Raw genomic sequence first — 13,288 nt, forward strand, 5'->3', positions numbered from 1 at the left:
ATAGACACATAATAGCCACAAATAGCTTGCAGACAGCAATCTGCCTGCTGGGCAGTGGTAACAATGTTCACAACAGGAGCAGCACACACACGGGAGAAAAATAGCCATAACTGTTTCATTTTGCTTTTGACTTTCTTTTAAAATAAACTCTCTCTTTTTCCTCACATTTCTCACAACTCAGTTGAGTTGATCCAGTTGTCACCCACAAATCTTTACACTTTCACTGTAATAATACTACTTTGTCCGTAACACGGTTTTAGAAAGCATTACTTTTCAAAAAATTCAGTAGTCGCATTACTGTTACTAAAATTATTGCTTCACAGTCAGACACACAAAAGAAACTGTCCTGAGTGGGATGCTTTCTTTCAGTATTTTTCTTACTTTTATTGTTTTAGAGCTTCACACCCAACTGGTAGTTGAGGATGGCCCAAGTGTTTGCTTCTGATTGTTGTATGATTGCAAGGCATTTACCTTAGAATATAAAGTACCAAAATCAATAGAACTGAATTAAATAGGTTTTGCATTATCTTTTGTTTTAGCTTGTGTCTATTGTAATTTGTATAAGTGTTTGTTTCCTAGTATTTCACTGTGCAACCCTCCGTCTCATTTCCATATTTATGCCTTGGCCCCTCTCCGATTCCTTGATAAGTGTTAGTATTCATGTCTGGCTTTTGAAAGGTTTGTTTCCTTTCCTGTGTTGGTGTTTCTTCTTATCGTCTGTTGTTAAATGTGCTCACCTGTAGTCCTCCCCCTCCTCTCTCCCATCACTCATCAGTTTCTTGAACCCTTAAAGTCCCTTATAGTCTTTCATTGCATCGTGTGTGATCCTCTGTGGATTTTCCTTGGCATGTTTTTGTGTTTCCCATACATGCAAATGGTTGGAGGGCTGATGGGTGAAGCAGACATCATCTGTTACACATATAAAAAAGTATGTCTGTGAAGGTTCTCAGTCATCCAGGTCATCGTAGTCAAAGGAGCTTGCAATGAAAGGCGTCTGGACTTTTCACTTCTCATCCGAGAAGCTTCTTCAGTTCAGAACTGACGCTTTTCTTTGCAAGCTCCTTTGAATATACAAAAGTATATTGTCTGACAGAGGCCAGATTACAACAAAAAGAGATGAATGTGAAATGGATTATTCTGTGAAAAAAATGTGTCTTAGAAAAAAAAAAAGATTCAAAGGAAGGCTTTTATGAACGTTTTGTTGTTGTTTTCTTATCTGATTGTTTGGCAAAGCTTTTGTATTAGCAGAGAACACTGAATAATAGCACCTTTGTCCTATTTTCACATGTAACCACCAAGAATGCAGCAGTTTGGTCCACCGAGGACAGCATTATAAAATTACTGTCATTTTTTGGAATGAACAACAATTATATACTTTTAAATAAAAATTCTATATAATATCAGATGATCATTTACAGTGTCCAGATAACCTAGAGTCCTGTAAGCCAGCAGACCAATGTGACATTTGCAATAATGAGATATCAAGCAGAAACAGAATTCATTACCCTGTTGCAACATCGACCTCTCGGCTCCCTTATCAGTGAGTGAAAACAGACCTCTGAAGTGGATGCTAATCCTTTACGTACACTACATTCTTCATTCCTGTCACAGCTGTTCTTGTCCATTTCCACCCTGCTGTCTTCCTCTTCCTGCCTGTCTATGGCAGAGAAAAACACATTAAGATAAAGCGTACTCCAACCCTGCTTCCTCTTCCTTTCTATTTTACTCAAACTGTTGTATATATCAGAAATATTGGCATTTTCTTTTATCGTGATAAGTATTCGACAAGTGCCCGAAATGCTTTTGGAGTGGCAAATCTTGATAGCTTCAACTTTTAAATTACAGCCTCGAACGATAAATGTGATCGTGTTTCACCTGACATCTGGCATCCATCATAAGAGGGTGTGGGGGAGAGTCACATGTAGGCAGGAAGCATGACTCTTAGCTTTCATCATTGAGGAGATTTTCTTACGAGTGTAGTGACACATCGATTTGGGTGGTATAAGTGAACATCAGCAGAGATGTGTGTCTAATCCACTTACAGCAAATCAGCATTTGAATTAGCAATTATCTTGACATAATGCTGTCATCATAGTCATTACTGCATTACATGATTACATTAACTCAGCTCTCAGATGTCAGACCTCGTGTACCCCTGAATGCTATCTCCTTATTTGGTGTCAACCATACACCTGCGCCTTTCAAGACTCTGATGCTATTGTGACTGATCTGCCTGCAAAATACTCAAAACTGCTTTTTTTCAGTAGTTCCTGCTACAGATGGAGTCTCCACAACTACATTTTCTCCCTCAAACAGACACGAACACACAGCTGCAGTTTTGCTTCAGACACAGTTATTGTTCTTGACGACAGTGAACATCTTCAAGCTTGTGTTAGTGGTTGCAGTCTTTTGCACTATGTGGAGGAGATAAATAGTAAAAGAAAATTTAAAAAATCATGGCTAATCCAAACAAACAGCACTGGATTCTTCTTCTCTTGAAGCCACTAAGGGATGCTGATTATGACGGCACAATAGTTGAAACACAAGCAAAAAGGTCTTCCCTGCAAAAAGCTTCCACATGTGCTAATGATGGACCCAGCTGAGACATGCGTGTTCAGTTGTTCATTACTCTGTAACATTATGAATGCGCGCGGATGGAACTGGATAGCAGACAAGAAAACTGTGTTTTAGCGTTTTGACGTCTTTGAAGCTTTCACAAATTTGGGCTCCTTCTCAGTCGAGGTTGTGGAAAAAAATGTATGAATAAGATTTTCTAGCCTGTGGAGGCGTCTCCCTTCCCACTGGTTCATGTTACACATGAATGAATGAGCTCAAGAACAGTAAATGTTGTCTGGACTTAAGCGAAATGTCTTGTAAATTTTACAAATGGTGTTTAATATGGCCTTATTTTTCTGCCACTATTCTGAGCGCACGTAAAAAAAGAAATTGCAGGTGCAAGTGTTGCTTTTTGAGACGAAATTTATTTTACCTCATTTGAGTTGTGAACGAAATGCATTCTGGGATATTGCATTTCGTCATTTCGAGCTGATTGGAGACCAAAACAGCCAATCAGATTAGTTGCATCCAAGTCTGTACGGAAGAGGATTAGGGCCACTGGGGGAAAAAAGTGGGCAAGTTTTTTTTTTTCTTCTTTTCCTGAATTCTGAGAAAAAAGTCAGAATTCTGACTTTTTCATCAAAATTATTTTTTTTCAGAATTCTGAGAAAAAAGTCAGAATTCTGACTTTTTTCTCAGATGTTTTTTCCAGTGGCCCTAATCCTCTTCCGTAAGTCTGTGATTGATTGGTTTTGTGGCACAAATATAACAGTGTACAGAAAGAGTTGAACGCTCACGGGCAGAAGTGTTGAGAGCGCAAGCAACACATTGCGAGCAAGCGCCAATGCAAAAACTGAGCGATAGGGGCTGCTATTGTGTGTGTGTGTGTGTGTGTGTGTGTGTGTGTGTGTGTGTGTGTGTGTGGACAATAGCAAACACTGAAATACATTTTTTGCCCGCAGCAATGAATTTTGTTCACTCAAATTTAGCTTTTCTTCGCTCAAAATAAATTTCTTCTCAAAATGCAACACTTGCACCTGCAAAAAAATTTTTTAAGTGCGCTCAGAATAGTGGCAGAAAAATAACGCCATAGTTTGATTGTGTGTCTCAAAATGTATAAGTTTAATATTCAAAAATGTTTATGCATTTTTAAAACTACTGCATTTCAGATTATTTTGTTTTGCCTTATGGTCAAGTGATAAACATAGTTTGACAGAGTTAAACATCAAGACTTGGGTAAAAATGGGCAGTTACTGGTTTAGTACTAATTAGTATGTCATTTTTATCCAGAAATGTTATTTTTGCTGTCAAAATGATAATTGTTGGCAAAATATATCGGAAAAAGCTTGCCAGCTAATTCAACTAATAAGAACTAATATAACTAATATGACTATATTAACTGTAAAGATGTGTCTTTAGACATAGCCTGTAAGGCAACAAGTCTGCAGTTAGGTAATATGTGCCTGTTATGAAAGCAATAAGTATATAATATACCTATATATATATATATACGGTATACATAAGGCTAAAAAAAGAAATAACTCTCCAAGGTTCAAAGCTATCCTGAATCACGTAAACCTAAAGTCGCCTTAGTGATGGCAGCTGAAACAAAGCAATTTTTAGATCGTGTTGTTCTACACTTTGGGATTACAAACATGAAACATATTATGCAAAGGATGGGAGTTGTTAAATAAAATCTTTTTTTTTAAAAAAACTAAAATTAATCTAAAAAAATAATCCAACCAGTCACCTGCAGAGCACACAGGGATGCTGGATTCAGCTGTGGTTCACCAATCAGCCTGTTAGACTATTCAACAATTTTATTCTGTGTGAGCTGCTGTTCTTAAAAGGTAAGCATCCAAGCCATGATACCAAGGAACAATATAAAATAGCCTCAATAAAAACACAAAAAACACAAATATAAGATCGTCATTGTTTCCACTCTGTGGACATAAATAAGTTTCCTCAAGCACTACAGATGCCGGTGGCCTGTTTTTGCACACAGCTCCACAGTTTGCTTCATTGTCTACTTTTGATTTAATAATTGGTCCGAGATTGAACGCACTCCTTTCATGAATAAGCAATCATATCTTTTGTCTTAGCAATGTTTACTTAAAGATAGGACTCATCGCACCATGTAACAGAATGACAGAGGACTTTATATATCATCCAGCTGTGTGCATGGTAAAAAGAAAGCACTTAAAGTGGAAAGTTAAAGCTCTGAGCAGGGAAGTTTGTGTTTGTGTAAATGAATAAATACAGATTTGACAATTCAGTAAAATCAGAAAACCATCCCGTGATGTACCATTTTTCATTATTTGAAGACTAAAAATCACTGCAGTAAATCTGACATTGTCAAAGGAATTTATGTTTCCTACAGTAAAGGCACTTATGAAAACATATGCCCTGTGACAATCTTCCCAGATTCACAGTTTATTATCTAGTCCTCCAAATCCATGTTCATCCTCCTCATCTCCTTCTGCGAATTTACACAAACGCCTCTTGAGACAGTTTCAAGTAATAGACTCTGAATTGAATTTCGCACACTGGATGTGCTTTCCAAACAGGTTGTATCCCTAAAGGAATATCACCCAGGAGTCATCACTACCATATGTTAAAGAAGCAGACAGTTTTTTGTGAGCAAAGGAAGAGTGAAAACAGAAACAGCAGCATTGTGCAATCTTACATTTGCACAAGTAAACACGCCTCCTGCGACTCAGATAAAAGCCTCTTGGAATATTGATATTGCTGCTTTTTATTGAGAAAGTAACACGATGTAATTATGCATTTACGGTCCGAACATTGTAGGGCTGTGGAAGCGAGATTGCAGATTCCTCCTGCGATGTGTCCGTTCTCTCCCTCAGCTCTGCGTATAATCTCACAAGTGTGCGTTTTGCTCATACAGCAGGTGTGTGAAGATGAGAAGCGGAGTTCAGTCAGTCTCAGGTCTCTGTGGGATTCAGACTCCCTGCTGTGCACTCTGTTCATCCATGTAGCATTTTATCACAACGTGGGCTATAAAAGGTTTAAGGGCTTCACACCGTCATGGGCGGAGACACTGTGTGCCTCTACGTCCATTACTTACACTCCGTGGTGTGAAGCAGAGGTATCCAGCAATCATTCGCTGTTTAAGTGATCACATTTGACATTCCAACCTGTATTTTATGTGGACTTTGCAGAGCTGTACAGTCGTCTTAATTCAGCTTTGCATGAAAAAAAACAAACATTTCTAATAAGCATTTAAAGCTTTAAAAATATTAAACACTATCAGCAGCAGTTGAAACTGACAGGCAAACAAGCTTTGCAGTGACAGTAAAAACCACAATCCAACAGTCTGTTTCAAACCTAGACTACACAGTAACATCAGTGAAGCTTCAGTACTGAAATAAAACAAACAGCTGGAGAGTAACAGTCTGTGTCCTGCATCTCTGCAGCACCAATCTGTGGTCAGGGCAGACAGACAGCACTGTTGCAGCGGTCAGCGTGCACTCGTTTGCCAGGACACTCAAAGTCACGTAGCAGTTCTCTGCAGGGGCTTTGTGTCAAGAGCTCCACATCCTCATCTGAGGTAGAGGGATGAGTGAGGATGATCCGGGGGATCTGCCACATGATTGTTAGAGAAGGAAACAAGATGGAGTAAGGAAAGAGGCAAGCTATCAGGTGATATGATGTGAAGACGCTGAAGTCTCAGAAGAATAGTAGTATCTACTACTCCAGAAGACAGGACATTCTTTTAAACTCAGGTGGAAAAATGATGATGTCCCATTTTTTACTTGATCAATTGACTGAGACTTACTCACGGCCAAGACATAAAATATTTACACCCTGCAACCATTTTCTTATTATTTGTTTGTTTGTTTTTAATTGAGAAAGTACACTAAAAATTTATTCTTGGCTCTCATAAACACGAAGCAATAATTTTGAGCAAAATCCAACTGAAAAAAATCCAATCAAAGGTTTATTTAAGTGCACATCCTCAAATCCATTAAGATTAGAGTCAGGAGTTCCAAATTAGGTGTCCAATATCAGCACTACCTTAGCGAGAGACGGGTGGAATATGGTTTCTCCGATTCTTGCATTCTGCTTTCTGTTGAAGTGTTTGGTGTCATTATGCCAAATGTTAAGCATTTTCCCCAAAGCCTTCATGGTTGTGCATACATCTGGCAAGTCAATTTGTTTGAAAGTCTTTACACAATGAAAAAACATCATCAACAAGTGATGCAGGTTTTTAATGACTGCTAATATTGCCAAGATAGTTTGCCCTAGGACATTCAGCTCACACACACAGTCTCTAGTTGCAAAAGGAAGCCTCCAAGATCTGCAGGTAAGTCTTGCAACCATCGCGCTACAATTTAAAGAAAATATGTTGCAGGCACACAAGGAAGAAGCCTTTGCTGTACAAAAAGAGCAACAGAGCAGAAATATTAGCTTACTAATGAGTATGTCTGACCAGAATAGGCAAATTAAGCAGCAACGGTCGCAGCAGACGTGCTCTCAGCAGATAAAAAAACAGCTTTTCATAAGAAAAGTTCTAACGACTGGGAAGCTCAGAACAGTGGAAATTTGATGGTTTGGGAGGTTGCTTAGCTGCTTCTGCGACTGGGCAGCTTGCACACAGTAAGCTGCCTCTTATCAAAGAGTGATTGAATATAATGTGAGTCCATCTGCGTGACAGTTAAAATCAAATGAAGCTTTCAACAGGATGGAGACCAGATGCATTACTAGAATGTGACCTCTGTGTTTATGATAAAAATAAGGACAAAAAAGCCATTTCTCCTAAGAGCACAAAACTAGTGTCTAAGGCCGGTCATGTATTTAGTTTTTCCACAAAAGATTTTGTCATTTGTCATTAAGACATTACTGAAAAAAAATTATTTTTCTTGTGATGTTTTTGTTAATACAATATTTTTACTTGTGGGGCAGTTTCAGCTTTTCCTAATGTGTCTCAAGACACTAAGATTTCCCTGAAAAATAATGACAATAGGCTTTATTTCAGAAGGAAGGATAAGAAATCTTCTTACTGTCATCGTCTGTTTCCCCCCTGCTAGGAAATCGTTTTTTGTTAAAGCCTCCGCCACCAGCTCAGACACAGTCCTTTTCAGATCACTCTCCAAATCAGACTGAAACAAGAGAAACAGAGCAAATTGGGAAGAGGTGTAAAAGAATTACTCAAGGAGTGCTGTTTCCTGAAGGTTTAATCCACACATGGCAGGTGGGGGAAAAGTGTGTTTTGTATGCTATATAATATATATTTGTAAACCACCCACAATGCCGTTGCCATTGCACACAACCGCCTCAATCTTCTTGGATACACAGTCTTCTGCGCTCTGCAGCTTGAGCTGTTTACTCCGGCCTCCGCCGTGCTGGCTGCACAGCTGCCGTCCAGCCACGTCCCGAGGATCCTGAGACACATCCAGGTCACGCACCACTCGAGGTAGAAGCCTCTCTCTGAGCACTTTCATCTTGATGCAACTCCCAGCATTCCTGAGGGCGCTGACCGCTTCATGGTGGGTCGCCCCCTGCATGCTGATGCCATTGACCTGGGAGGGTGATGGTCACATTACACTTTGAGGAGCAATGAAACTAGGAGCATGAGTCAGAGGAGAGAAATTCTCACTCTCTCTCTCTCACATACACACACACACACACACACCATAAGTACTGAAATAGTATGTCTAAAGGTAGATATTCACTTCTTAATTGCGGTTTTCTGTTTCTCACAGCAGTGATTGTCTCCTCTGTTAGTCTTATGATGCCCTCCACTGGTCAGAAGAGGAACATCAATGGGAAGTACCTGAGTTTTATCTCTGTGTGTTATTTAAATTCACTCACATTTCACAAACTTGCACATACAGTACTGTGTGGATGTCTTGAGCCAACACTGCTTTCTTTATAATTGGCTATAGGAAAATGAGAAAAAGGTGTAGCAATTTACTGAAACTTGTAAATACGGTACTCTGCCATATTAAAGGTAAAAATTAAATCAAAATATTTGGCATGTACCTTTGATCTTCAAAGGAGTCTGAAATTTCTTAGGCAAGCTTATCTTTTCATGTCTTTAAGTAGTCTTCAGGAATAGTTCTCCAAGCGTTTGAAGGAGCTGAATGTTCCTTAGGAATGGTTTCTTCACAGCCATCCATTCACTGATATGCTTCAGTGAAATTTGGATGGATCAACTGAAGGACCAGATCCATCTTCTTAGCTGGATTATTCCTATTTCTTAAGGACACGACTGTCAGACAACATACAGAGATATGCCAACTTATATACTATAATTTTGGACATTTTTTTGTAGAATCAACTAAAGAAGTGTGTGTGTGTGTGTGTGTGTGTGTGTGTGTGTGTGTGTGTGTGTGTGTGTGTGTGTGTGTGTGTGTGTGTGTGTGTGTGTGTGTGTGTGTGTGTGTGTGGCGGCTTGTAACAAAGTGGATACAACTGAAAATGTTCAGGTACAGGGCTGAAAATGTGGGAAAGAAAAACTTTGAAAAGACCTTCAGAAAGCCTGGAGAATTATTGCTTGACCACTTTTAAAAAGGCTGCTTGGAAGCAAAATATGAAGAAACGAGAGGTGGCTCAAGACCTTTGCACATATTGATTAAATCAGAAGTTATTAATAATTATTACAAATACCTCCAGCAGTCTGTCTCCAACATGGATTCCAGCCTTTTCAGATGGCCCCCCTGCAGTTACTCTGGAAATAAAAATGCCCTGAAAAGAAACAGACACAATAACCTTGGATGAAATTATTGTTTAAGTATGTAACGAAAGCCTTTTGTGACTGGGTAATCTCTTCAAGTTGCACACAGATCTATACGAGTTTGACTAAAACCAGCAAATCCATGAGAACCTCGGCAGCTGCTTCTCCTCATCTTCAGTCAGGCAGCCAAACGATGCGCTATAAATGTACAGTGTTGCAAGAGATTGAGCAATACCCGACGCTTCTCCACCAGCACTCACCTCATCGTGATCTTTGTAAGGCAGTGAGCCCTTTCCACCAGCTATGCTGATTCCCAAACTACCCCTCTGACCAGACACTTTGATCTGTAACTAAAGGAAATAGTTTTGTTAGAGTTAAAAGGCTAAAATCCTGTAATTTGAGGCCTGATGGAGCAACACTCCCTGGTATAGTTAAAATCAATTAGTAACAATTTAACAGAATGAACACACTTCTCTGCAGCGACTACAGTAATCCTGCAGATGCAATGTGACATTTAAGAAAGACTGAAGTTACTCTTAATGGCACTTGGGAGATGAATGATTCCTGAAGAAGGGACTTCTCGGTCACCACAGAAGATTTCTGATGCACTGTGATGGATGGGATGTTTATGCTGTGGACGGGGTCTCCATGGGGAAAAGAGCCCACTTTAATAAGAGCTTTGTGATGCTGAAATTTCCTGCACTCTTGGGTTTCAACTCTCTGGTGGCGAAACAGACGAGGTAAGGCATCACACTCTGACAGCTCGCCCACTCCAGCCTGGTGATAAGAAATAATTTCATGGTTTTACTGGCTTTCTGTGACATATATAGATGACAACATTTAAATTTTATTCACTGGGCTTATGAAAGACACTGATTATTAGAAGAATGAAATCTCCAGTTACGAAAGTTTCTTGGCACAGGATGTAAAATCTTTAATTGGTGAAGAAGGGGAGCAGAGAAGCTTTAAGAGATAACAAATTAAGCAATATCATCTGATTGAGATATCTAGGCTGGACAACAAACCTCCTCGGGTTGTTTCATTTCCTTTCCGTCCTCCTCTGTGAAGCGACTGCACACACTGTCACTGGGTGGCAGCACCTGAGATTCCTCCTGTAGACGCTCTCTGCTTGCCACCCAGCTGAAGCCTGGGATGACCCAGGTTTTTGAAGTGGTCCTGAGGGGCTGGTTAGTATGAGGATTTCTACACTCCTGGAGTTGGTCAGAAGACAGTGCCTGCTGCTGAAAATTTGAAAGTCAATGAGATGTTTTGTAGAAACGATCTAATGACAATGATGGCTCAGGGTTAAGTAAACCTTGAATGCAAATGTACAGTTGTCTGTAGCAAAGGACCAACTTGGTTGCCATTCTGGTCCTGGGACAATGTTAATGCTTGCTAGGAGAGACCATTAGGATTTTGTGCACCACAGTACATCAAAACAGTCAGTATCCTACTGCAGTACCTTTTCCCTTACATAGTTTTAAAGCTCTGAAGAGCCACAAAGACAAAAGCTGAATTCATCTTTCTTTCTCTAATTTTTGCCACAATTTTTCCTTCCCATGACTGTATGACTGAAGCAAGGCAAAGAAGGAGTAAAGAATGATGACATGCTTTAAACACATTGGTCTCACTTATGGAGCCCATACTTTAAAACAGTAGAAGGTCACTTGAGGCAGTGCTAAACGTATCAATACAAACAGGTCAGGACCAGTGAAAGCTTTTTAATAACTCACAAAAAAAGATTAAAACTTCTTTCAGTACCAAGGCTAGTACACTTGTCTTTAAATGTTTGATCCAATTTAAAAGTGCATGAGTACTAGCTTACTTTTTGATGCCTCGAACTAAGATAACAGATCAATACATACGTGTGCCCCTTTGATCTGTAGCTCCAGTTTCACTGTGTTTGGGTGTGGACTGGAGAACACTATATATACTGTATATACACTGCTCAAAATAAATTAAGACAACACTTTGTCATCTCAATATAGCATGAAGTCAGTCAAACTTCAAGGATGTCAATCTATTTAATTAGGAAACAAACCATTGTGAATCTCTTTCACCTCCGTTGGTGCAAATGAAAGTGACAACAGCTATACTCAAGAGCCAAAAACAGGACAACACCTCGAAAAAGAGGATGGTTTTGCAGGCCATGGCGGATCCATATGTGCTGTCCACAGACTATTGCTCTCCCCCTAATAACAATAATTATACATCCATTTTTTGGTGCTGTTCAAAGCACTCAAGGTCACCTTATAACAAAATATTAAAACATGAACAACCGTGAAAGACACTTAAAGACACAAATAATATGAACTTAAAACATAAAACAAAATAGTTATTGTTTTTGAGTTTCGATTTGAATTACGTCATAGAGTCTAGCTGACAAAGGTGAAGTGGCAATCAGATGCAAAGGTGCAGCACAGTTAAAGGCACCCATGATGCCTGAAGTGAGCAGCAATCAGAAGAGCAGCTGAAGCTGCTGGAAGGGATGTGAGGAATGAGGTCTAAAAGTTACAGGAGTGCTAAGTGCCTTGGAAAGGAGGAGAAAAGTAAGAAGAGAAATCTTGTACTGGATACACTGAGGAATAGGGAGTCAGTGAAGCTGGATATGAATAGGTGTAATAGACTTGATGAGGGTGATGACTCATGCTGAGTTCTGTACCATTTGAAATGGATTAAGGAGAGGTTTGGGGGGGGGGGGGGGGGGACTTGTGTGCTGTGTTCAGAGAGAAAAGGGTGTAGTCTAGAAATGCTACATAGGTGGAATTAGGCATTACTGATGTGGGCAGTAGTGGAGAGAGTATTGTCCAAGATGATTCCAAGACTTTTGACACTGTGGACCTGACATCCATCTATAGAGACAACAAAAGGGCGTAATTTTGTAAAAACTTGCATTTTATTGTCACTGAGTTTGGTCTGATTGAGGTAATGGAGATAAGAAAAGGGGGAGGAAAGAGAGGTTCTTGGTTTTGTAGAAAAAGAGTCATCAATATAAAAATGAAACTGTACACCAAAATGATGAAAGTCATTTCAGAGACAGAGGAGATAAATCGTAAATGGTCCCAGCACTGACCCTTGAGGGACACCAGAGACACTCTTTACCCTCCTGACAGATTTTTCTCTAGATGTGCTTTTTTCTGGTGTCCTTGTCACTGTACAAGGACCTGTGCAACGTGAAGAGACGTGAAGCTGTCCTCTTCTTGTACGAGTAGATACCGGTCCTGCTGCTGGGTTGATCCCTTCCATGGCCCCTGTCCAGGTGTTCTTGTATATAGCTTGTCTTCTGTTGCCTCTTCTACAGTGTTGAGATTGTGCCAGGAGACACACTAAACCTTCTTGCAACATATATGCCATCCTGAAAGAGCTGGTCTATCTGTGCACCATGACTGGGCTGCAGGTACCATATCACGCTATCCGTCATGGTGAGGGCATTCACAGAAAGCAAAACTGAAGAAACATCGGTCCAGTGGGGATAAGGAGAGAAATGATCTGTGGCCACCACCTACAAAGACATTACCTAATGGGGGTTATATTCTTGTTGCCTCTCCAGGTCACCTGACGTCACTTTCATTTGAACCAAAGTATGAAATGGATTCAAAGTAGTTTATAAATCTTAGACTAGTGTATAAACTAGACAGGCTGATATCCCCCCCAAGTTTACCTGACTTTGTGTTACATGATGATTCAGCATTCCCTTAAACGTTTTAAAACATATATGCATTGAAGTGGAAGCATGCCAGCAGCAAAACAACATGCAGCACATGCAGGATAAACAAGTCATGCCTGCAAAGCATTACAGAAATATCATGCACTTCCAGACAAACAGAACAAGCGTGAAAGGGCCAAGAAAGGTTTTAATTCAAAATGAGACGGGTCCACTCTAAGCTTACTTTGAAAATATATTATTTTTGGACAGGGAGATAGATCCCACCAAATGTATTTCAATTAAAAAAAAAAAAAAAGAAGAAGAAGAAAATATTAAATTGTAATCTGAATTATACAGGGTGACTAATGAAATTAAAGGAAAAACAAACA

The 13,288-nt window shown here is 39.7% G+C and overlaps 1 protein-coding gene across 1 annotated transcript; it reads right to left on the reverse strand.

Annotated features, from left to right (window-relative positions):
- Positions 1 to 4,647: 4,647 nt before the first annotated feature.
- LOC120715101 (protein scribble homolog) lies at positions 4,648 to 13,173 on the reverse strand. Its single transcript, XM_040001917.1, has 7 exons — positions 10,279 to 13,173; positions 9,788 to 10,030; positions 9,514 to 9,603; positions 9,187 to 9,264; positions 7,824 to 8,096; positions 7,578 to 7,676; positions 4,648 to 6,156 (listed from the first exon to the last, which is right to left on the reverse strand). Exons 1-7 carry the CDS (start codon positions 10,294 to 10,296, stop codon positions 6,004 to 6,006), a joined length of 954 nt encoding a protein of 317 aa, XP_039857851.1. The 5' UTR covers positions 10,297 to 13,173; the 3' UTR covers positions 4,648 to 6,003.
- Positions 13,174 to 13,288: the final 115 nt, after the last annotated feature.

Source organism: Simochromis diagramma, unplaced genomic scaffold, assembly GCF_900408965.1.
Source record: "Simochromis diagramma unplaced genomic scaffold, fSimDia1.1 OVJJ01000421.1, whole genome shotgun sequence".
NCBI classification, from domain to species: domain Eukaryota; kingdom Metazoa; phylum Chordata; class Actinopteri; order Cichliformes; family Cichlidae; genus Simochromis; species Simochromis diagramma.

Coding starts and splice junctions, on each gene's coding strand:
- LOC120715101 (XM_040001917.1), bottom strand. Junction 9,604..9,787: donor TCTCCCAAGTGCCATTAAGA/GTAACTTCAGTC, acceptor TATTTCCTTTAG/TTACAGATCAAAGTGTCTGG. Junction 6,157..7,577: donor GGGGGAAACAGACGATGACA/GTAAGAAGATTT, acceptor ATCATGTGGCAG/ATCCCCCGGATCATCCTCAC.